Source organism: Channa argus, chromosome 1 (genome assembly GCF_033026475.1).
Source record: "Channa argus isolate prfri chromosome 1, Channa argus male v1.0, whole genome shotgun sequence".
NCBI classification, from domain to species: domain Eukaryota; kingdom Metazoa; phylum Chordata; class Actinopteri; order Anabantiformes; family Channidae; genus Channa; species Channa argus.
In genome coordinates, this window is record NC_090197.1 from 30,698,229 (window position 1) to 30,723,469 (window position 25,241).

The 25,241-nt window shown below is 38.5% G+C and overlaps 1 protein-coding gene across 1 annotated transcript in view; it reads left to right on the plus strand.

The window, feature by feature from the left end:
* The window catches only part of gfra1a (gdnf family receptor alpha 1a), a 90,228-nt gene that overhangs the window by 48,743 nt on the left and 16,244 nt on the right, over positions 1-25,241 (plus strand). Inside the window, exons 4-7 of the mRNA XM_067512382.1 lie at positions 16,100-16,278; positions 17,309-17,481; positions 19,379-19,488; positions 21,383-21,517. Of these exons, the coding sequence (XP_067368483.1) occupies positions 16,100-16,278; positions 17,309-17,481; positions 19,379-19,488; positions 21,383-21,517 (597 nt within the window). The remainder of the gene's footprint in view (positions 1-16,099; positions 16,279-17,308; positions 17,482-19,378; positions 19,489-21,382; positions 21,518-25,241) is intronic.

Consider the following 25,241-nt stretch of genomic DNA (forward strand, 5'->3'; position numbering starts at 1 on the left):
TAATAAAATGCCTACACAAAGCTAAACATAAGCCAAATATACAAACAGAATCACCAAAACACACACCTGTATCCCTTTTCAATCAAAAATAAAATGCACAGAGGACTTTTTAGATGGCAAACACTGTATTTAGCAAGAAACAGACATTTGCTAATGTGTTCTGTAGCCACTAAAGCTGGTTGTCACTTAAAACAGAGAATAATTAAATACCAAGCAACCCATCCAGATTCCTTACAAAAGAAAATAATTACTTTAAAAATATTATACTCAGCGAATTAACATTTCAGCCAACTTGTGTGTATTCAGGAGACTAAAGAGAAATTTCCCACTGTGACAAACGGGTAGTAAGATTGGATCCTCTGCACCCATGCATGTGAACTGCAAACCTTAAACGTTTTATAAGAGACACTGAATTTGCCTTAATGAGCAAAATAACATGAGTTTAGATGCAAGCTGTTTATTTGCCCTTAAACAAACCATAATCTTTATCCTAAACCTAACCATACATATGACTCTGGAGTCGTTCTCGAGGCTCTAGCGTGATAGCCGTGCACTTTGTATTAATAACCTGCATCCCAGTTATCTCTTGGCAACTTAATTTCTGTTAATAAATGTACATAATTAATTAAAAAAACTTTTCATTGTTACATTATCCATTTGTTTCCTACACAAACATAATTTGTAAAGTGTAGTTGCAGGGGAACATGTTTTTTAGGAAGACATGGTTGTTGCTTATCCAGTTCAGCTCAGTTATTACATCTCTGCATTTGAGCTGCATTTGACGGGGTCAGGAGAATCATGGGAAATTAAATTACTTGCACAGTTGCCAGCATTATAAAAAACATCTATACATCGGGCTCACTGTGTGTGTGTGTGTGTGTGTGTGTGTGTGTGTGTGTGTGTGTGTGTGTGTGTGTGTGAATTAGAGGCTCATTGGAAAGTACTTTGGATAAAAATGTATAATCTGCTATTTACTATTTACTAACAAAAAGTTAACTTTTTGACATCATATCAGATGAATAGAAAACTGTGACAGGTCTGCCAACTTTGAACTTTAAACTAGAAGATTAACACAATGGATTTAAAGGCAGAATAAAAATCACATCTCTGGAGGTGTAGACGTCGTACAGCAATTTAGAAAAGACCAAATGTCGGTATCACCATGGTCAGAACAAATTGCAACACACACAAACACATTGTTGCTGAACCCTTTTTTTTCCAATATCTGTCAATTTTTCTCTCACATTGTGATGGGTAAAAGCAGCTCACAGATCCTGATTCAGTCAGCAGTCTGCCTTTATATATAATAACTAGAGGCACTGCATTTTAGCTTTTGCGGTGGTGGCCAAATGGATGGCCATGGCACTGGAGGCACTGTTTATTTCCTTTGAGTGCTTTCTATTTGGATTTATTTTATTGAAAGGTACAGGGTGGAGTTGTTGAACCAAACATGGACAACAAGAAACTGAGAGAGACTGAGAAAGACTCGAAGTCAAAATAAAAGGTAGAAAGCAGAAAAAAAAATTAATGCAAGGACAGCAAGTCAAATTCAGAGCTTAAAACCTGTTTAATAATAACTAGCTTTGATTTTTTTTTTTTTTTATGTTTTTGGTCTTAGTTTGGAATGTGCATCCACTGTCAATGTAATTAGGAAGCGTCTGAGCACACTGACCCGTTGTTCTCTTGTTGCCAAATAATGAGCATGTAAGGGAAGTCATTGGTCAGTAAATGAGCCTGGGGTTGCCTGTCAAGTCATTAGGTAATCGTTAACTAATCTCATTTAATCATGTCCTCTTCTCCCAACCCCTTGATCCCCTATTGTCATACACCCACCCCACCCAGTGTTGCATAGACATATAGTGTGACATTACAGGCACAGATCGTTGCTGGCCATCCACCCTCAGGGGCATGTAACTCTAAAAAACGACTTTCTATATGAAATATGCACTCTAATTTAACAGTTCAAACGTTATAATTCATTTACGACTTTCTGGGGCGACTGTGGCGTAGGAAGGTAGAGCGGTTGTCCACCAATCTCACAATTGTTTGTTCAACCCCCGGCTCCTCCGGTCACATGTCGAAGTGTCCTTGAGACACTGAACCCCAACATAGTTGCTCCCGGTGAGTGTTGGCCAGCTGCATAGCAGCTCCCCCATCGGTGTATGTGTGTGTGTGATTGTGAGTGTGAATGGGTAAATAAGAAGCAGTGTAAAGCGCTTTGAGTGCCAATAGGTAGAAAAGCGCTATATAAGTGCAGACCATTTACCATTTATTGATCTTTTAAAAATTTTTCCAAAGAAAAAAAACTACGTTACTGATATGTGGTATACTTGATGTTTGAAAAGTGAAGATTCTGGAAATTGGAAATATTAGATGCTAATAACTGCTCACCTGACAAATAAAGCAAATATTCCTTTAATTTAAAAATGAATTTGACAGTCGGTCTGCCCTCTGATAAAAGGGCCCTTACTATGACTAAGATTTAGTGGAAGAGGAGGTTGCTGGCTTGTTTCCACTTTTACCATTCCATTTTTCTGTCTTCTCTCACTTTGCTTTTGTCCCCAAACGCCACTTTTGCTTTAGTTTCTCTGTTTTAGTTCTTCCATCTCAAATTACCTTTCTTGTTCTGATCCTTTCTTCTTTCTTTCTTTCTTTCTTTCTTTCTTTCTTTCTTTCTTTCTTTCTTTCTTTCTTTCTTTCTTTTTTCTCCTTGTTCAGCAGTCTGGATAGTGTCTTCAGCATTCACTTGTTTCTCTTTTCCTTATAAGGCTTCTTTCATACACTCTCTATCTTGCTATCCCGTCCTCCCTCTGATACATGTCGACCCCTCCCACCATGATTTCCGCTTTCAGCCTGTCAGCGGAGGTAGAGGAGTTCTCATCCATCTTCGAGCTAGACTTTGACACTGCTGGATGTTAAATTAAAAACATATATCCCAAAAGAAGTGGGTCTTATGCACCTAAATTGTCCAAGACACAGCTTAGAAAATGAACATCATCCATCACAAGCTTCCTGCATCTCCGCACAAGCTTGTAGCAGAGAGAGTGCAGTCTTCATAGCCAATTATAAGGTGGGAGGGGCAGGTAGCAAGAGAATTTTTTCTCCAAACATAAAACTGTGCACACATGCATTTGCATGCTTTAAAAGACGAGAGGCACAGAAACAGCCATAAGGGCAAAGACATCTAGAGTAACTGGTTTAGTGTGTGATATTCCCATTGTCTGAGTGACAGGCTGCAACTCTCTTTTCCCTAGAGATAAACCATGTAAGAAGTGATGACACTCCCAGACTTCTAGAGCCACACTGGGCGTGTGTGAAAGACAGTGTTAGCACTTTGCCAATTCATTAGTCCACACATCAAAACAGATGTGATAGATGGACTTTGTATCTATATAGGCAGAAAATCCTGGGATCCAACTCTTTTTAAGGCTTGTAGCCTAAAGCCGCTTCATTACCAGCTCATTGATCATAAACTTTTTTTAATCTGGACAACTGCAATTGTCACCTTGCCAAGCCTTGATTTAGGTTTGTGCATTATGATGAGATACACAATCAAATGAAAACAATGGGTTTCGCATTAAATATTTTCTCATTTGTTATAAAAAGGTATTTTTATAATTTGGGGTGTATTAGGTCAGTGCTTTCAACCATTTGGGGTTAAAATGACAACGTGTACTTGTGGCCCCTTATTGTTGCTTTAATATTATTGGTTGGTTCGGACAAGTTCAGGTTTACGTAGCAGACACATGGAAATGTTTTATTCGTATTTTAGTCGTGTTAATCATCCTTTGACCAATCAGATTTCTCTTGCAACTCTTTGTCCCATCCCAACTCCCAATTGGCGAAATACTGTATCTGGCCATTGTGGGTTCTGTTACAAATCAATGAGCCTGAATACTTCCTGGGAATATTGGATTTTCACATAATTCCTTCCCATCAACCTGGATGAAGTGCATTGATTTGTTAGGTATTGTGCATGTACTGTATGTGTCTGATTAGCAAAAAGAACACATGCCTGTGCAGTTAATTTATCTAAAAAAGTTTATTCATGAATCACCCTGCATGATCAACTGTCAAAATAACTATTTGCATACATGACAATTCTAACCTTACTGCCTGCTCTTACATGCATCCAAAAACTGCCTAATATAAAGGCAGAAGCCATCTGAAGGCAACATAATGCTCCAATCAGTCACATTTTTGCCATGTTTTCACATTGCTGTCTAGACAATGCAATACACACACTCTATGATGCTTTAGTATATTTTACAAGGCACTGACCACAACTTAATCTAAATTTACTTGGCTCATTGAGAACAGAAATAGTTGTTGTGGTATATTTTATGGCCTTCGGTTTCAACAATAGACACAGAGCATTTTCAAGTGAGAGATTTAGAGAAGGTACAATGGGGAGATGGAAAAGATGGCAAAAAAGAAAAGCATGATTAGGACTAGGTCCTAACATTTTGGTTGCACCAGCAAGCAGATTCTTCTCAAAACCCCAGAACGTGTCACGTTTTTTTATTCTGGATTATACTTTAACAATTATGCTAATTTCAGTGTTTTCTATCATTCGGATAGGCCTTATTGAGTGCACCTTGGCTTTTACAACAGAAGAAGGTGTCAAACCTTCACACCTGGTATAGTTGGTGCAAAATCAGTTGTTTACTGGTGATACAAATTAGGTCAATGGTCTTCACTTTCATGCCAAGTATTTTTCTGCTTTTTAAACTGTAAGTCAGTATTTATCCCCTTTCCCCAAGCTTCCCCAAAGTAATGGCATTGTTTGCATTTCCCAGGTTTTCTTGCAGAACTTTGCTGATAAAATGTGATCCGATTCTCGCTGAATTGTCATAACACTGAGTGTTTTTTATTTGTTTGTTTGTTTTTGAATCAATGTAGTTCTAAACCGCACCTCTATTCCTGTTTTATCCAACACCTGGTTGCCATCACCTGACTCCAGTTGACATTTAATGTCTTCAGAAGCTTCGTGTTGCCATTACTTTTTCACCATCACTTTGTTTATTGAACATACCCATTAAAGGTCACGTAAAGGAATACCCAAAAACAAAAAAGAGTGATGTCAAGTGATTGTACATGTTTCCCAAATTTATGAGTGCTTCAGATTAATTTGTCTGTTTTGCATTACTATGAGTAAATAGACCAAGTATTTCCTAGAAATACAAAGATAGCATTGCGCTGATGTCAGTGTTCAAAACTGATGTGTCTGCGCTCTGACATGGCCTATGACCCTGCCAGAGTTAATCAAATCCTGTCGTCATAAAAAGAGTGACAGAAGCTGGGAAAAATGATGGCCCGCTGACAGACAAATGAAACCACATCAACCACATGCAACTTGTCAAAATACTCTGGTCAACACATTAAACTTCTTAGGGTGGCATGCTAGTGTTACAAAATCAGACATATCAGATAAATCAATATTTTCTGTTTATTTTCAAACAGTCAGCATATAAATAAAATATTTAATCCGTCATTTATTCATGATTAATTACACCTTAATGAGCAGATCTAAATATGTGCCTGTTGAGCTATTAGGAATTCTTTGTCATGCTCCATGCCTAAAGTCTTCTAATCTCTCTACAGGCACTCAGCTTCTCTGTCATTCAGGTGAATTTTATCTTTGAGTGTATCATCTGTCCTGGGATAAACTATTCATCGGGATGTTTCGAGAAAGATCTATAAATTATTACCTATTTTTATTTAGGTTTAGATAGATCTGTCAGGCTAGAAATCACATCTGACTGCTGGTAATCCCAGCGATCTGTTCATTCAGACTAAACAGTGACAGGTTTTCTCTCTTATTGCTGCTGGAGTGTCACACTAGCTGAGTACACAGCCATCATCTTTTAGTATCGATCTAAGTCCTCGGCCACCAGACTGCTTTCAGCAGCCATCTCCTCCTTCTGTCATAAAGGAAAAGTTGCATGGATTTCACCCTGTTTTAGTCTTTGAAAGCAAGAAAAATGGTTGATGGAAGAAAGACTAGAGTGTTGTTGTTTTCAGGCTGACAGTATATGATTTGGGGAACTTTGCTGGGGAACGTGTTGATGTTTGAACTGATGAGCTTTTTGGACCCACACAAAAATGCATTCACAAGTTAACTGCTTATTGGGCCTTTTGAGCTTTACCATTTCTTTTCACTCTCGCTCTTCCTCTCACTATTTCTCTGTCTCTTGTTGTCTCCATTGTCGCACGCATACGTACCTGAAAAGGCACCAGCAGGGCTAATTGTGGGCTGACAATAACTTGGCTCCCATCTGCATAACAAATTCATTGGCCCATCACTGCCACTATTGTAAATCAGTCTGACCAACTCAAAGGGGAGCGCCTGAATACATTAATGTGCCGTGTGCTTGTGCCACAACTTGTGCTCACACAGGAATAAACAGGCTACACAGTTGTTAGATGTCCACATCCATCTCCACAGTGGACCGTTTGATGGTCAGAGAGGGACCACAGGTGGGGGATGGTAAACGTAAAGGGGCTGGGAAATATTGGTGGATAGGAAGTAGGTACAGGCGATTTGAGCTCAGAACCGGTGGGAGATGGCGTCGGCCGAATGACTGGATATATTAAACAGCAGGAAATGGGTACTAAGGGTATTGTCCAGATATGAGGGTGACAGCTGGGGTAAGACAGTGAGATGACACATTGGCCTTGAGGTACTGAAAGCTAGAAGCCACAGAGTTTGCTGGTAAAACAAGTGTTTTAATCTGGTGTGTTAAGAATCATCTTTCAGTAGTAGTGTTGTATAAATTTAAGGTTATAGTCCATAGCAGCAGTGAAATCATCCAATCAGACACATTAACCATCTTAAAAGATAGCAGTATATACCATATACACAGTTGTAGTACCCATTCTTTAGGCAGCAGTTCAATCAAAGAGTAAAAAGAAAAGTAGTTGCTAAGAATGAAAGTGATATCTAGCCATTCCAAAAAGTATCCATAATTAGCAGGAGATTGTTTCTGGAAAGAGGCATTACTGTTAAAACTTGTCAAAGTACTGTAGTAGAAATTGCTTTTTATTCTTTGTACCCTTGTCAACTGCACCAACAATGCAATTAGGAGGCAATTCACATATATACAGGAAAATGTATAAAATAAAGCATAAAACATATTCTGTAACTGTGGCTTTGTTCTCAGGAAGCAGCTTGAGAGGATGAGAAAGCTAGAGCTCCCCTCTTCTGAGGATAGCTTTTTAGACATTTAAATAATACCCATGATTTCAGATTTTACCTTAGTTTTATGAAGATGTGCAATTTTCATGTTTGGCACGTGCATTATTTTGCCTTGTTTAATATTGTTATTGATCTTTTTGCCATTTTGAAAATTATTCCTCTAATAAAGCATTCAGTTTTCTCTCATATATCTTATAAAGTTCCAAGTACTTAACGAAGAATCACAGTCTGCAACGACAATATATATATATATATATATATATTTACAATATGATTTAGATACTTGTATTGTTATTGTTTTATTATTACATTTTTGTTATTGCTTATTGGATTTAATCCTGGACTAGCCGATTGATCCATGTAATAATATTTATGTACACTAGCAGAATCTATTAATAAGAGTGACAGACTTCGCAGATGTTACATGTCATTGTCTTCTGATTGATTCTGATATATACCTTCTGATTGTCATAAGCTATATAAACACCTACATGATTGTTTCATTGAGGAGTTTAAATATCTGTGTTCAAAACCAAAAGTCATAGCTCATAATAGATTTTAATTTTCCATCCCTTGTACAAATTTTGTATGGCTTCCATCTTAAGCCACACTAGATTGACCTCCTGAGAAGTATTAATTCTACACTCGGCAAGAAATGCTGTGTTTGCTGCAGGTGACTTGGAGTCACAGACTTCAGCGGACCTAATGTAGGAGTGCAGATAGTGTGCAGGGGCCAGGCGCTGGACAGCCAGGGAGCAGTGTGGGGGCGGTGTACTGTACAATACAGTATTGGAATGTGTTTGTGGAGATTATTAAAGAGCCATATATTTCTGCTGCAGCCCCACAGGGCCTGCTCTTACCGGCTGATCTCCACACTGGCAGACGGGTAATGAAACAGGTCTCGCTGGAGATTCATCACTGTAGAGAGCCAAAGCGGTTCCCACTCGCTCTTCCTCCCACTCGCCCTTCCTTTTTCTTTCTCAAGATTTTGCTTTCTCAGATTTGGTCTGTTGACGGTGTCTGGTTCAAGAATGCATACATGAAAGCCACATCTTCTCAGACTTCTCTTCCTGCATCATGACTCTCTGACATGTGACTCTTTGCTATTAGTTTCTTCCTTCCTATCACAGCAGGACTGCAATGCTTTAATGGCAGTGAAGTCACATTGTTTATGCACATTCCCCAGAGCCTAACCCAGTAGTGAAAAACCCAACTAGATAACGAGCAAGCTAAGTTTACTTTCGTTCCTCTAAGCTCAGTCCAGATTGTATCAAGAGCACATCCTCTGTTGTAAAAAGCCATAATGAATCACACATGCTATGTGAAAAGCTTGTTATACTGAGTGGCTGTAAAATTGCAATTTAGCCTGCTAGCACACTCTGTAGCAGGATTTCTCACTTGTTTGCTTTTTAGTTAACTCACTCATTCATGCTCGCTACAGTACTGTTGTCGATTAGCTCTGTATCCAGGGCCATGCCGTGCTTTCTGAATTGATAGAATTGGATGGTTATGTGGGATCCCTGAGGATTCTTAGCAAATTATCAGATAGCATTTTAGCTGTCTGATAATTCAGGGTAGATGTAGCTCCAGAGGTGTCATAGTTGACCACTCAACTGCTGTGGACAGAGCACTAATTAGCTTGTTGCTTTTACATGGTAGGCCAGAGGGCTTCAAAAGGAAATGCAATTTTGCCCACGATTGAAATTTCAAGCAAGACAATAAGTTTCATGTATGAAATTGGAAGTGTTTTGACAACATGTTTGGTATTCAAGTAAGGTTTTATGTCGAGACCCAGCAAGAATGTTGAGGCGCACTGATTTAATGGCAGAGGCAGAAGTAACATTGCAATGGGATGTGATCTGAAATGAACAGAGCACTGGGAATGGTTAATAGGAATCACAGAAATAATGGTCTTAGTAAGGTTTCTATTGAATAAAGCTCAATAAATTAAAATCAGTTGAACTGGAGAGGAACTGGAGACTATGGAAGGTGATGGGACAGAAGGATATAAAGATAAAAGGGTGGAAAGGAAAGGGAAAGAGAGAAGAGACTGATGCACTACAGGGATCAATTACTAGAAACTGTGAGTTATGGTATTTGCTGCACCACGTGCCATGTGGCTTTATTGCACTGGGACAGTGTTTGGGGGGAAAGGGAGATTATTAACCACACATGGAGAGAGAAAGAACCTCAACAGAGTCAGAAAAGCTTCAAAAGAATGAAAGAGGTGAAGAGTTTAGAAAGACAAGAAAAGAGGGGGAGGCAAAGAAAGATGAGTAAACCCAGAGGCTGTCTCGTCACTTCTCCTCTCCCAGCCCTCCACTCTCTCCATTTCTGCTGGTCTTGCACTTTCAAGCATAGAGCACATTAAAGTAGATGGCAGTGTAACTCACCACTGATAATCAACAGAGAGAGCGAGAAAGGGGGGCCGGGTTTGCAAAGAAGAGACCCCAGGCCCCGTTTATTATGTTACATTTTTATATTGAATGTGACTGTGCTGTAATTTCTCAAAGTGGGAAGGAGGTGCAGGGCAAGTAAATTACACAATGAATAATCAAGGCTTGTGTAGACAGGACAAATTTAGAGTGTGATTTATAAAAGTTCTAAGAGGAAATAAAAACATTAATGCTAATGTTTTAAAACAGAACCATTCATATAAACATTGAACATTTGCAAATTGGGACAGTAATCTTACTTATACCATGGATTTGCCAACTAAATGCGTAAAACAAACTAATAGTAGCGGTCTCTTTAATGTGAGTTCTGTATTGACAAGTGTACGTAGAGAGATAATAGTGAAAAATCATATTTGTGCAGAAAGCATACAGGCTGTGTTGCTGTAAAACTTCCTGCAGAATTTGAAATTGATCCTATATTTATATTTCAACTATTGCTTAAATATTTCTTTTAGATTACAACATGGAAATATTTTTGTGTTGTAATTTTAATACCATAAAATAGTATTTTATGGCATTAAATGTTTTGTCATTTTTGTGTTAAATATTATATTTCAGGTACAAATATGTTGTCTTAGTAGCCCACTGGTCGCAACTAGTGTGTCTTAAACCTACCCTTTGCAATGTATGCGAGTTCTAGTTGCCTTTCTAGTGAGTGTCGGCATGTTCTGTAATCCCCTGCAGCCACGCCAGCAGGACAAATCCCTGCACATTTATTGTAAAGAGGTTGTGAATTATAGTCAGTTGCCCAGTGGCTCAGCATGCGGCCACTGTTTCCACTCCTGCAGAACTATGTGTAGTGGAAACAAATACACCTGTCGAGTGCTCCCAGTTCCCCCTCACTGACCCTTGACTGGCTGGATGAAGTGCAGTAATGTGTTCTGTCAGGCCAGTGTAAAACAGAAAATGACAAACACTGCTGGGATAACAGAGTGGTATTATATTTAAAATAGTTCTAACAAGGACAATCTAAAACAATATGTATTCATAAAATGCAGACTTACAGTCTTTTTGATCATTTATTCAGTATGTACTTTTTTATATATTTATGGTCCACCTTAAAAACAAATTATTATCATTATAAAACAATAATTATTATTTATTTTCACATTATTGAAATGGACTACCTTCCCTGACTTGTGGGGTAACACTTAACAACACTCACTACAGATGTTGTCATACAACTCAGTGGCTATTACCTGTTGTTATTAGAACTATATCTATTAGGTTAAAAATGAGTCTGAAAGGTGGTCACCAAGAGCAGCTCCTTTACTACCACTGCAAGACGTGGCCAGTTTCCTCAAAGGTCTTCATCAGACAACTCAACATAAGCCAGCATGTAGTAGGTGACCTACCAAAACCATAACTATTCGCTCTACATATTGCGCCATTTTTGCCAGACCAATATTACTATTATTATGACATTGACATTACTGTTTGCTATTCTGTATTCATACTGTAAGCCATTTTAGTGTCATGAGATATCAGAATCAATTTTATAGGGGAAAAAACCTTATCTGAAATGCCAACAAATATTTTTGCATACTGCTCATACTATTATAGTGTGTGTCTTCAGTAACCTGCCTTTTCTATTTTAGTACTGAGTTTTAATATTGTTAATAAAATAAAAAAAATGAACTTAATAGAATAATGCCTATTGTGACCATTTATGCATTTCAAAGAATGGTATGATATTAGTTATGTAGCATAAGTCTTGGGAGTTTTGAACTGTCATCTGAAAACTACTGAAGGCCGTTAAATGACACCATTTTAAGCCAAAGAAAAAATAAGGGCAGATGGTAGAGGGAAGGAGATACACAGGAAACACAAGAGATTGTAGCCACAAGAGAGAAGTTTAGAGATGGATGATGATTATGGGTAAAGAGGAAGAGAGGTAATGATTGGAATACATCCAGAATTGCACAAATAAAGACATGAAAGAGGCGCACAGAGAGCAAAAAGTGGGAGTGTGCGAGAGGGAGGAAATGAAGTCCAAAGGCGTCAGAGGGAGGGAAGGAGAAGTAAGTAAGTAAGTAAGAAGAGAAGATGAGAGGAGTCTAAAGAGTACAGTAGGGCACTAGAGAGTCAGTTGAGGTCAAGATTCGACCCTTTGGTGTCCCATGGTAATTGAAATTAGGTAGGGGTGGCGAGTGACGGGGGGTAGTGGGACTGGAGGAAACAGGCGACATGATAATCAATTTGAGGCTGAATCGGAAACATGAACCACTGGGGGGGCCTCGTTCCCCCTACCAGGCCTCCAGATGGCCCCAGCCCCAACCTTGTGTGGGCTCAGAGCACACTCTGTGTGCGTGTGTGTGGGGGGGAGCGAGTGACTGGGTATTTTATAATTTTTTTTTTTTTTTTTGAAAGACAGTGCCATCTGTCAAGAGTGCAAGGGGAGTTCAGCAGATGTATTTGCTGACACTAGAGGCGCATTAGGGTACAGACAGCATACTATATGCATGTTTGCGTGTGGGGACTCCCACAGTGCTGTTGATAATAAAGAGAAATGAGTAAAGCAACTCACACACACTCAATAACTTTTTTGCTAATTTGTATTTTTTTGTGTCAATTGTCAAAATATAGAACACAACACACTTTCTGATGATACTAAAGTGTCTTTGGAGTGGAAACCAAAGTCGACCGAGTGGAAATGAAGACAATTTTGTACAAATATGATTATGTAGTCTAAGTTTAGTATTAAGTTTGAATTAACTTAAGTCTAAGTTTAAGTATTTTTCCAAAGATACTCAGTGTTAAAACTAGAAATAATGATTGTATGCTGTTAGCATACTGAGGCACTACAGCGCTTACTGACATTGGCACACACATTATGCTTTATCAATGTAGAACTACAATTGATTTATTGACATTTGCACTGGGAGATTCCAAAACTAATGCAAAAGCATCTTTTCTAAATAAGAGGTCTCGCATTAAATTTTTGGAACTACAGAAACACCTACATTACTCTGGTTATTTAGAATTGTTACAGAGTGATACCTCCCACTGTGTATATACAATCTTTGGTACAGACAGCAGAGTTGTGTTGTAGTCCATTTCTCCACCAACATGCAGTGCTGGTCAACCAGGCACAGTAGAGCGACGGGGAATTTTATAATAGTTGATTAAGTGTAGATGTTTCACATTATCTCAGACAAAAATGTGAGTAACCAAGTGTACTTTAGTGGAAGTAAAAATACTGTACTTAGGCAGTTGGCCCAAGTTTTTGTGTTTTTGGGAAACGCTGGATGCAAAACAAAACATGACCTATTTCTCAGGCGCATATTTCTCATCTATTCAGAATAGTTAAGACTGGTTGGAAGGAATATGTAGTGTGTTTGTCTTGCCTGGTGGAAAGGAGGTTCGTGTTGTGATATAGTGGATATAGTGCAGTGTCTTATGAGCTGTTATCAAATATATGGAGTATGCAGAGGCCAAGACAAGTACTCAGTTAGCTTCACTCAAATTAAGTATGGCTGTCCTAAGGTCCTTTTAAAGATGGTTACAGAAAGCGAGATGAACATGAAGCACTCATGCAGGGCAAGGATGAAAAAATATATATTACAAGCCATTATTTGGTCAGGGTTAGTGCGTTAGAATGCCAACTATTTTCAAACTCAAAGGATCTTCAGAACACTTGATATGTACTAATCCTCTAACACAAGCTTAAGGAGTGCCTTATGTTTTCCTTTATTCTATTTCCTCTCTCAATTCCTTACATTTCTTTTTTCTTTAAATATTGTGTCTTTAACAAATATCTTCTGCCATTTTGATCATAGGGGTCTCAAAAAGTTTTAGACTACACATAATAATAATTAACTTATCATAGTAAAAAAAAAAAACACACAATTGTTCCTGGATGTAAAGATTAGGATGAGCTTCCCACATTTTGTAATCCATAAACACATCAAAACACAAACCTTGCTTGACAACTGCAGGCTCAACAGAACAAAGTTAGCCAGTTAATCTGAGGCGGTGAATGAAAAGAAAATCAGAATGAAGTTTATTTATCAGATATCTGAGTACAGGGATCCAGAAAGCAGACACAGACATGTAAAGAATTGGGAGGAGGGTGAAGGCAGATAGCCGAAGTGGAGGTGTCTCAAATGGTCACATTTCATGGCACATTTCACTTGAAAATACTTAGTTGTTTGAAATAATGACTTTAAATAATCTTTACTGAGTCAAGAATACATCTAAAGTAAAAAATCTGACAACTCTATACAATTCTTTTAGTTGTTCAAACTCAAGTTTAAGTGCACTACAATAAATAAGCATTTGTCAGTACAAGGCAATCAGTTGCATTTAAAGGTTTTTTTAGAAAACAAGGTAAACAAAGTAGATTGTACGGCGTAAACTTAAACACTGACAATTTCACCAAACCTCATTAACCATCACCTCTGACATTACAAAAGTCAGGTGTTGAAATCCTATCTTTAGTGTGCTTTAGGTGGATAATATTTTTGGCTGCAGTAGTTAATTCCAATTTCTTTCATACTAAGGTGGCAGTTTGCAGTACGTTTATGAGGCAAAATAGAATTACACTTAGTATGAGTGAACCACCTCTGTAAATGAATATGCAGGTGGCTCTACAAGTAGTTTAATTAGACATGCAGGCTTCCATTTGCAAACCACAATGCAGAGCAGCATTCAACAGGTGGTGCACTGAGGCTGGAACAGAGTGATAATTTTGCGTTTTAACATTCAAGAACAGTGCTCCTGTGTTTTAAAGCACAAATAAATGGCTGCATGTGCCAATTTTTCTTCCCCTTTTGCTGCTTGCAGTAATGACCTCGGTTTAACGATGAGCATAGGCTGATATGACGATCAGGGGATTCAGTTTGTTTGGCATTGTTGTGTTTTGTTGTGTGTAAAGAAGGTGGGACAAACTGAGGAGGGAGTGGGCTCCACTTAAAAAAAGAGGGGGAAAGTAAGGTGAAACTGGTTGAGGACAAGGGGAAGTAATGGAATAAATTGGCAATGAGCACGCAGCAGTGGCTTTCCTCACTGGCTGCTGGAGGTTTTGTAAAGCATTTATCTTAAAGATCTCCTTCTCTTTGTAGAAGTAACAGCATGCCCTCTGTCGCCAATGAATACACCAACGGACCATCAACTCCTTCCCCCTCATTCTTGTCCCTTTTAATCTTCCACCCTATTTTCTCTCCTCTCTTGCCTTGATGTCTTGAACCTTATAACTTACAGTATTTGTTGTTTTCCACAACAAAAGTCAAACAGCCGATTGGTTTGTATTTGCGTTTTACTAACACTGCTTCTGGCATACACGTTTGCTGCCTGCCTTCACTTGGTCTGTCACAGTGGCCTTTCCCCATTTTAATTGGTGTTCCTTAGAGGAAGAAAAAAATGCAGTTTTTTTTTGCTACATTTTTACCAAAAAGCAAGAGGGGGAGAAGTCTATGAAAAAGTTAATTAATAGTGAATTGAGGAGAACGCTGGCAATTAGTGCAGGCTGACAGATGAGCAAGGCACCGCTCTGGAGTCTTTGATGACTACCAGAGCACTAAACTCACACACACGCTCTCCTTTTCTGTATACACACATTCAATATACATGAAGTACATAGATACAGTACATGCCTGGTTAGCTCAGCAGGGTAATGTGTTAGGCGACAGTTTGATTCAGAAAAAGCAAGAATTAAGATCACAAATGGGGTCCTGTGTTCTTAGTGAAAATGCCTGCACAGAAATACAAATGAAAACACTCCTTTTAACTCTCTAACACACACACACAGAAAAAAGTGTTGCATAGTTACAGGCATGCTGCTGTCTCTGTGCCTTCATTCTCTTCTTTCTGCACACTGGAAACACTGGAGCCTGGGGAATTTGATTGCTTTTGTTTTGTAATGACATGATCTGTTGGTGTATTCTCTGTGTGATGTGCAGGGCCCCACTGATAGTGATTCTTTAAGGCTGAAACAGATATTATATAAGTAAAAGAAGAGATCCAATGTTGACATCAAATAAACAACTAACTGTACTCTAGGACCTCAAGCAGGTTATGTGAAGTAAAGGTGCCATTTCACTAGTTGTAACATTGTAACATGAGTCAATGTTGTCAGTTTTACAGTTTTATTACTGTACTACTTACTGCAGAAAATTAATTTGTATAACAAAAAACAAATCTCACAGCTGTGCTGCTGTTTTCATGCTGTGTTTTAGATGCAGAGTATATATATTCTTTATTATAAAACCTAATTCACAAGATTATGCAATCATTTGCATTCACTAGGTGCTATCTGACTGAGTTAGTTACTTCTTGTTCACTTTCATAACCTCAGATTTATTTTTGATGAAACGCTGAATAAAGCAGTCAGTAGCATTCTAATCCTAATAACATCTACACAATTCTCACCCTTCCTTGTCTTTTTTTCTTTTCATTGTCATCCTCCTTTCTTTTCCCACACTTCCCTTTCTTCCCTTATCTTTAGGTGAGCCTGCAGTGGCCAGAGAGAATAATTGTCTGAATGCTGCTAAGGCCTGCAACCTGAATGACACGTGTAAGAAGTACCGCTCATCCTACATCAGCCCCTGCACTAGCCGTGTCTCCACTGCTGAAGTCTGCAACAAGAGGAAATGCCATAAGGCCCTCCGGCAGTTCTTTGACAAGGCAAGACACATCTGACACGTGGGGGAAAAAAAAACAAAAAAGCACAGACACTGGAGGTCATCCAAATGAATGATATCTAATAAAAGCTGAATGTCCACAACAAAGGACTTGCTTTTACTGGAAGAATGATTTTGAAGTGAATAAGTTAGAGAGGTTGTCAAAATCACAATAAATAATCATGTGGTCCTTTTTCATTCAGGGTGTGCTTTTGCAACACTGAGCTTTGACATTGATTTAGCCATCAAACACAAAAGATGTTTTCTCTGTTTCTGCCATATTGTTATGTTATAATTACAACCAGCTCCTGTGATGTTCTTTTGGAATAGCTTTACTGGTAATACTTCAAAACTACAAAGAATGCATGGCATTGTTAATCTTAGTGTGATGTGTAATTTTGTTTTCTTTTTTTTTTTTTTTTACACAAAAATATCTGTGAACAGCCTTAAGCTTTTCTTTTGTGTTGGAGATAGGACTATGATGACATTCCTCTATTGTAGCCTCACTTTCTATTGTTAGAGCCCCGTTACCGTCTACGGTGTCATGCAATAATAACATCAGAATTCATTGAACTTGTTATTCTGTTAAAGCATTTATAAATAGATGGAAGCAAATTATTACATCAGATTTCAAGATAATCTTTATCATTTTCAGTTTCATAAAAACAAACACATCCATGTTGTTAGCTGTAATTAGATATACACACATTTCTTTTTCTGACTTTTTCCTTTTTCTTTAGTGGATGATCAGTGTTAAATCAATGGGCTGGCAGACCGTTTATTTTGATAATGTAAGGCTTAAATCTCAAACAATGGCTAGCACAGTTTATCAGGATTAAACCAAATGAATGGGCAGCATTAGCTGCAATTGCTACTCTGGGTGATCAGGCCCCAACTTCAGTTAGAAAAATTTTTTAGAGAGAGCTGGACGTGCAATATGCAGACCAAATGTAATACCAAAATAGGAATGAAATTAAGTTGTGCAGATGATAACATTGTGGTGTATTTTTTGTGTGTGTGTGTGTGTGAGACAGGTTCCTCCAAAGCACAGCTATGGTATGCTGTTCTGCTCATGTCCGCTCAGCGATCAGACGGCATGCTCTGAACGCAGGCGTCAGACCATTGTCCCTGTCTGCTCATACGAAGAAAAACAGAAACCGAACTGCCTTGAACTGCAGGCATCTTGTAAGGCCAACTACATCTGCAGGTAGTAAACAACAGAATATATTCCTATATTTTTTTTATATTTCTGTAGGGCATTTTTTCTGCCTTTATCAGACAACTAATGACTGGAAATTAGGGGACAAAGACACAGAATTAAATGCACACAAGATCCTAGAACAGATAATACCAACAAACAAAAGACTGGATCTCACAATAATGTTATTGCACAAAATCTGCTCATGCCTAGTCCTTATGTGATAACTTTGGCCTTTGACTAGTCAAAAACACGTATTACTGTACTATTGTACAAGGTTTTATGGCAAGTAACATGTATCATAAATTTCCTGGAGAGGTATTTTAGCTATACCTTTACTCTAACCCTAAACCATGTCCTTGCCATAAAAGTTAATCTTTCACCATCTGGGATCAGCTGCCACAATGTGATTATACAAACATTGTCACCTCCTTACATTTCAGTCACCGATGCCAGAAGAAGTACAGTGAATTGTCCACCTCTTTGTCTCAACTCTCATGCACACACTCTCCACACTGAAGTTATATGTCTCCTGGATTTCGAGCTGGAAGAGTATTAAAGTGATGGACATCTGACATCACAGTCAGTGGAGAGTGTGTGTTTATGCAATCTCTGGAGGTTACAGCCAGACCTCTTGTGGCTGTCTGGGATTAAATGGAAGCATTAGGTAACATAAATGAGCTCCATTTGGACTGTGGCCTTAGGCCCCCATCCCTCTATCCTCACCCCTCTCTCTACTTAACAGCAAGCAGCATGACAACACTAAGTTTCTGCCCTTTCTTCCATCTCTTTCTTTTTTCTTTTAGCCATGCTCTATCCATCAGACATATGCTCAGGGCTGCACAACAGGTCTCTCCGCAGAGCGGCTTCCTCCCAGTCTATTTGTCAGTTAGCACAGATAGATTAAAGCCATGCATTTCCACAGGCTCCCTCACCATATGTCAGGTGGAGCATACTGGCTGCTGTTGACAGCTCTCAGCTCTGCTCTATTCTGCACCAGACTGGTGTGATTAGGTAGCTCATGCTGTGTGTGCATATACATATGTGATACTGTTTGGTACATCCTATATCCTGGTAGCAGGTCGTCTCATTTGGAAGATGATTATTTAGTTTTTTATTGATCAATAAATATATTACTTGATATAAAAATGTAATTGCTTTGTTATTTCATTTGTTGTAACAACCGTGTTTTGCTCGTTCTTCAACTTTGTCTTTACTATAATTTTTACAAAATTTTACACATACTTTTGCGAAATGAATACATCTTAAGTAGACTCAAGTTTCACTGCCAAATACACAGTTTACTGTAGATATTATGGCTTAAATATTGCTTTGTTAATCAGAGAACACTTGTGCTTTCTTAATGTTGGAAAATACAATTTTCTCATTACTAATGAAATGCCAAAATTGCAAAAATACTATCCACATCATGAAATGAATGAACCTTTCTTAGAGAAGTTGTGGACCAAATGTGACAAAGGATTTTGCTTTGTGTCAAAGAGCCTGTATATCGCACTCACTCTCACTTCAAATGGAGAATTTCTTGGGAATCCAAACTCCATTTCAATTTCACATGCCACTGCACCTGTGGCAAAAGTGTAAACAAACATTTGTGAAGGCAGTAAATGAAACAGAACAGACTTGGTAGAGAATTGCCTTCAGCCTTATTCATTCCAGGATATAAAACAGCCGCAGCATACGTAAGCGGGTCATCTTACTCCACTGAAGGCAGCCATTAAGAAAGCTAATTGCATTGAGAGAAATTACTTCCAGCGTGCACTCATTTGGACCGGGCATTTTGCTGCACATTCCAGTCACATTCGCCATCTGAATTTCTCAAATAAAATCTATTGGAGCTGTAATCATGTTTGGCTCTGAAATATTTTTGGATGGGTGTGTGTTGCAGGTCACGACTGGCTGATTTCTTTGTCAACTGCCAGCAAGAGCCTCGCTCTCTGTCAGGCTGTCTGAAAGAGAACTACGCAGACTGCCTCCTCTCATACTCGGGCCTGATTGGTAAGTTCACACGTACACTTGTTATTCCTCCACATGTCTCTGGGTTCTTGGCGTCTTTAAAGAACAGTTTGGGTTTTTGTTGTTTTGTTTCTTCTAGTCTCTTACATAATTTAACTAACCAGTCATGTTTGGGCACATTATCTAAACAACTGCATTGCCGGTAAATCTAATAATGTGAGCTAATTAGCTAACTAGATTTTGGGTGTCATTCTTTTGAACAGAATATGAACAAAACACCTTGATAGATTTTTTTTTTTATCTTGCACATCAGGACAGAAGGCAGAACTTGTTAAATTTTGATAGTCAATGTTCAAAGGTCAAGGTCAAAGTAACCTCATCTCTATCCTAGTCTTGTGAATGCTATATCTCAGAAATGCCTGGAGGGAACTTCATTGACCCCAGCACAAATATGCACTTGGACTGGACTTATTAGAATATGAGTCTTAACAGATATGCATTAAAACTGCAATTTGATTGGCTCGTGGAGGCATGCAACCGCAAAGCGGTAGTTGTAACTCCCTACCTGGACGCATAGCAGTAGAATATCTGACAAAATATAAATAGGTCAACATTTCCTTATTTGAAAGAAGCCCTATTATACATTTAGTTGTGACTTGGAGCTATAGTTTGCAACATTTTTCTAATATTTGTAATAGAAATAAGTTCATTAATCTACATTAATGTGGACAGGTGATGTTGATGCCTCCTGTGACAAGTCATTTCAGAGATATTTGATTCTGAAAGTTGTTGATTCTGTGTGATTAGTAAGTTGATTAGCATTATCACTTATTGTAATTTGATAACTATGAGTATCAGAAGTGCTGTTCTGAGCATGGTGGAGTGTTAAGAGTGAAGCAAAGCTGAGAGCAAGGACCGGGTTCAGCAGAAAGGACTGATTCTAAGTGGTAAAGTAGCGCCACTCCCAGCAGATTCCTGACAGTCCTACATACAAACATGATCAATGTATAATCAGACCACCGTTTTGGTTCTGCACACACACATCACACACAGTCACACCCCCCCACTGTCATAATCTGTCGTACATCCATGGCTCATCGCTCTGCTCGGCCCACCAACAGGCTTCTACAGGCTGGCCAATCAGAACACAGCGGATTCGGGGTGAGGTGGGCCTTAAGAAGACAGAGAGTTAAAAGGAACCATTTCTTAAATGGCTGATCAATAAGTAATGCACTAAGGTCCTTTAGAAGATAAATTAGCACTTTTTGGAATCGTAAATTGTCCAACAATATTCCAGAATGAGTTTTTCCAACCTATGAGATCTCATGAACTTACAGTTGTAAACCAACAGTAATGGTGGATATTAAAGAACAAGTTGTATTTTTGTTAATCCAACCTGTTGTAAATCTATACTCAATCCCTATTGGAGCAGCCAAACTGAACCCATTAGGTCCTCACCACAACAGTGAGCTGTCAAGAGTCAGTCCTCGCAAGTCGCTGAAGCAGACTGCATATGCACACACTGTCCGCACAGCGCCAATTTATTCTGCCTACTGCAAAACAAGGCCTGTCCTGGAGCACAGCCAGCACCAGGGAACAATCCATTGGGGGAGTGAGAAATCACTGACTAAAGCTATTTACTTTTCCTCATAGAGAGAAAGTCTATTCTTCACTTAGGCTTGTGCTTCCTGTAGAAACTTCACCACACTTCACTACTCCAGTACATGAGGAGGAAAAGAGAAGAAATAAATTATTATAGCATTTATCATTTAACACAAAAGAACAGATGATAACTGACTTTTCTTTTTGACAGTCTGAAGTTTATTGGGCTTGTTCACAGTAACAATTCACGGAGAATCTTTTTTTGTGGATCATATATCTCACTAAACCATAGAATGCATGATCACAAAAAATTTCTTTTGTCCACCTTCTGCAGGTACAGTGGTGACTCCTAACTACCTGCGCTCACCCAAAATCAGCGTCTCTCCCTATTGTGACTGCAGCAACAGTGGCAACAACAAGGACGAGTGTGACAAGTTCACTGAGTTTTTCACTGAGAACACCTGCCTCCGTAAGTTATCTTTATACTCAGCCTCCGTCCAACCAGGTGCTGTTTATTCTATTTTATTCAAGTCTTTTCTATTCTAGCTTAATCTTATCTGTTCATTTGAGTTTTGCCCTGTTCCTTTCTATTTTCATCCACACTGCTCTGCTGGTCTATTTCTTGCCTTGCACTTTTATCCCTTTTCTTCTCCCCTTCTCTCGGTCTCCCCTTCTCACCAAATATATCCCATTGCCATGCTTGCATTGTTATCCCTCAGCATTATAGAGAAGCCAGTCATACTGCACCATTCTGTCTGACTGTGTGGGCCTAAGAGCTGCTGCATAGCCCCTGCTCCAGATCTTTGACAGAAAGCGGCTTTTTCATCCAACCCTCTTATACTTGAACTTTTTTAACAACACCTCTTAAACACACGTTTTATTGTGCTCTATCCCACATATACACTGACAAACACACCTATTTCCAGCTATTTTGCATGTATCTCTACTGAGCTGTGAAAGAATAGCCAAATTTGTCTTGTTTCTGTGCAATCAGAGCATATATTAGTCCTTCTGTTTTGATAGCAAACTACTGTAAATGTAAGTGAGCCTGTTGCTATCCTCCATAATACAGTTGTAATATAATGCAAACCCTTCATTGTCTCCTGTTTGGAAGTCAAAACACAAGGTATTAGTAGTGGAGGACGCTCTTAAGGATGAACTCAATGAATGCATGTAATCACCTGTGCTTGGATCTGGTTGAGAGATGTTTGCTGAAACACGGATGACTTTTAGTCTAGATGGCTCCAAAGGTTTAGATTGACAAATGAGTTTTCATAAAAATATTGGGCATTTTAATAATAGGTAGAGATAAGAGTCGGTAAAAAGTTAGTTGGCCAAAAACATCTAGATTTCCATAGTCTATTGTGATTGATCAAAATTAGGATGTTTTTTCTGTTAGGGAAAACTACATCTGTAAGCAGTAGGTGATTTCAGCTGTCACACATTGTTAATTAAAAAAAATAACTTCACATTTTAGATATATGTACTTAATGTCCTCTCTGGAAACCAATGTCTGTCAAAAGCCAAAAATTGGGTTTGATAGAAAAAACACTTTATACCTGTACAGAATAGTGAGATACAGGTCTCTGCCTGGAAGGGCTCTTTGTACTTTGAGTATTTATTCTTGAAAACTAAGCGGGCATTGTGCTGAACAGTATGACACAGTGTTTGTCTGTTCGTTTGTTAACCACAAGACACCTGTATGAAGTAATTAATTGGTAATGTGTTAGGTTCAAACAGGTTTTCTCTGTAATTTTTTTATTTTTTCCTCACTGTAGTGAGGCGAGTAAGGGTCAGAGTGGAAATATAATCACTTCTGACCTTTCTTTGTTGGTGTCAGTTGGGTACTCTCAGTTGTGTATCCTATTTTCACCTCTCTTCTTTCAACTTATTCCTTCCTTCTGTCTCCCTTTCCTTCCTTTGATCCCCTCCCTCTTTCTGCTCTCATTAAGCTTGCTCAGCAGTAACTAGAACTGACAACCTCTGAAGATTCTGACACACGCTGGCTACGTGGTCATGACTAGATAGAAACTACATAAGAAAAATGGGGGGGAAAAAAAGCACAATGTCCTGTGCTTTATGTTTTCTTGTGTAGGGAAGTCATAAAGTGGATAGATAGACATTTGTATTTGTACATTCTTTAATATTGTAGCTAACAACCTTTTTGCTACATTACTTGAAACCAAATGCCAGTGGCTATATCTCAAATTCTACTAGGATAAGAAGACGTACCCTCAAGATTAAAGGGTCAGATACATTTTTCTCCTTTACTTATCAAATAATTCTTCTTAACCACCTCCAGGTCGGAAACCGCTGCTTTAATATTTTCAAGAAGACACTGCGGCTTTAATGTATTCAAAGCTTTTCCAGTATAAGTGTCTTCCTATTTCCAGAATTTGTACTGAATATGCAAAGGTCACACCAAACAACATGAGCATATTTCTAGTATTACAGCAAACCTTGTACATGTAAAGTGAGATACAGTGGTAGTGTAGACATCTGTGAGATGTAAATTCATACTGCTAACACAAATATCTGCTGCAGTGGGAAGATGATATTGTGTGTTCGAATGGTGAAGGTTAAATGAAAGATGCATGCTGCCTTTGTGTGTGTGTATGTGTGTGTGCTCGCTTGTGTTATGTATTCTTTTAAGGAGAAGTTTTAGACCTTGAAAGTGAGGTTACAATCTTCCAGTAAAACAAGAACACTGGAACTTCACAAGGGTTAAAAATTCTAGGGTTTTGATTAGGATTAAGGGGGGGGCCAGGGGGTACTTTTGGGTTGTAATGGTTACATTTACAAGGTAGGTGCTCTAGCATTATTTTATTTTTTATTTGCCTATGAACCCTCCTTAAGGGTATTGTAAGGCGAGGTTACCTTTAAATCTCTTCCTCAGCTGCTCTTTTTTGAATCTTGTAATAATTCAGGCCTTTAACTGCTAAGGCAGCGGTTTTTGAGATAATCATGCTATAATGTGTGTCCTGCTGTAGTCTTTTACAGTTTTGACAGCAGTAAGTGTCAAGGAGTTCTCAGAATTGTTTGTCATGGGGTTATGGTTTGTGTTGGGGATCTGACATGTATATAATTAAATGTGAAAATGTTTGTTTGTCTGATGTTGGAAAAGTATAGACCCATTGCCGTGTGTATATCTTGTAAATTGAAGTGCGTATGTTCCGTCTGTGGTGGTGGTGAACTGTAGCTGTGGTACCAATCAATTAATCTCTTTTTAATCTGCTGAAGGGAAAAAAAAAAGCTCCACAGTATGTTCCGGGGTTTGTGTGCTCAGACTTTAGTGCTGTGCCCTTTTTAATAATGTTTTCACTTTTTGAAGTTTAATCTTAGTATAATGTAATCAAACCATAACTATAAAGAGCACATTTGTAATAATTTGACATCTTCTCCTTTCTCTGCTAAATGATCATTAGCGTTGTCAGTTGGCAAGCGTGCAGCTTACTTACTTTGTATCAGTCTGGCTTTGACACTGAAATAATGGTATTTAGTGAAAAATAAAAAGGCACCTGCTATATAATTGGATTTGTAAGTATACATGGTTTAAATAAGAATGGCTGTGTCCTGCCTTCCAATTTTGGAGAGACATATAATCTGCAAACAAATTGACTAACAAACTGACTGAGAGCTCACTCTAAGCCTCATCTCCACCTTCCCAAAGGAAATTTGAAGAAAATAGAGAACAAAGAATAAACAGTGTTGTTATGCATCATATAGAAAGCCATAAAATAATTTATTACATTCCATATCTACAAAACAGGAATCAACTAAGCATACATGCGTGTCTGATCTGCTGATTCTCAAGATGAGAAACACTTTCTCTCTCGCACTCATGCACACACATACACAAACACATAGGGTCACTGTGCTGTACATGTAATTAGGCTTTAGATGAGGAGAGAGAAGTGCAAGCCCATCAACACTTACAATATGCTCATGAGACTTCTGCTATCTCGGCACAAAGCTACCAGCTACACAATCACATGTTCACACACGTAAGCAAAAATCAAATATGCATATGCACACTTACGAACAAAGTCACAAAAATTTAGGGCTGGAAGACATTGACAAAATATACTTCTGCTGAGTAGTGCATCTCTGATAGCATTGCCAGCCAACACATACTTTTTCAGCACTTGTAAAATGTTAAATATGTTTTGGAAATAAACTCAGACATTTTTTGT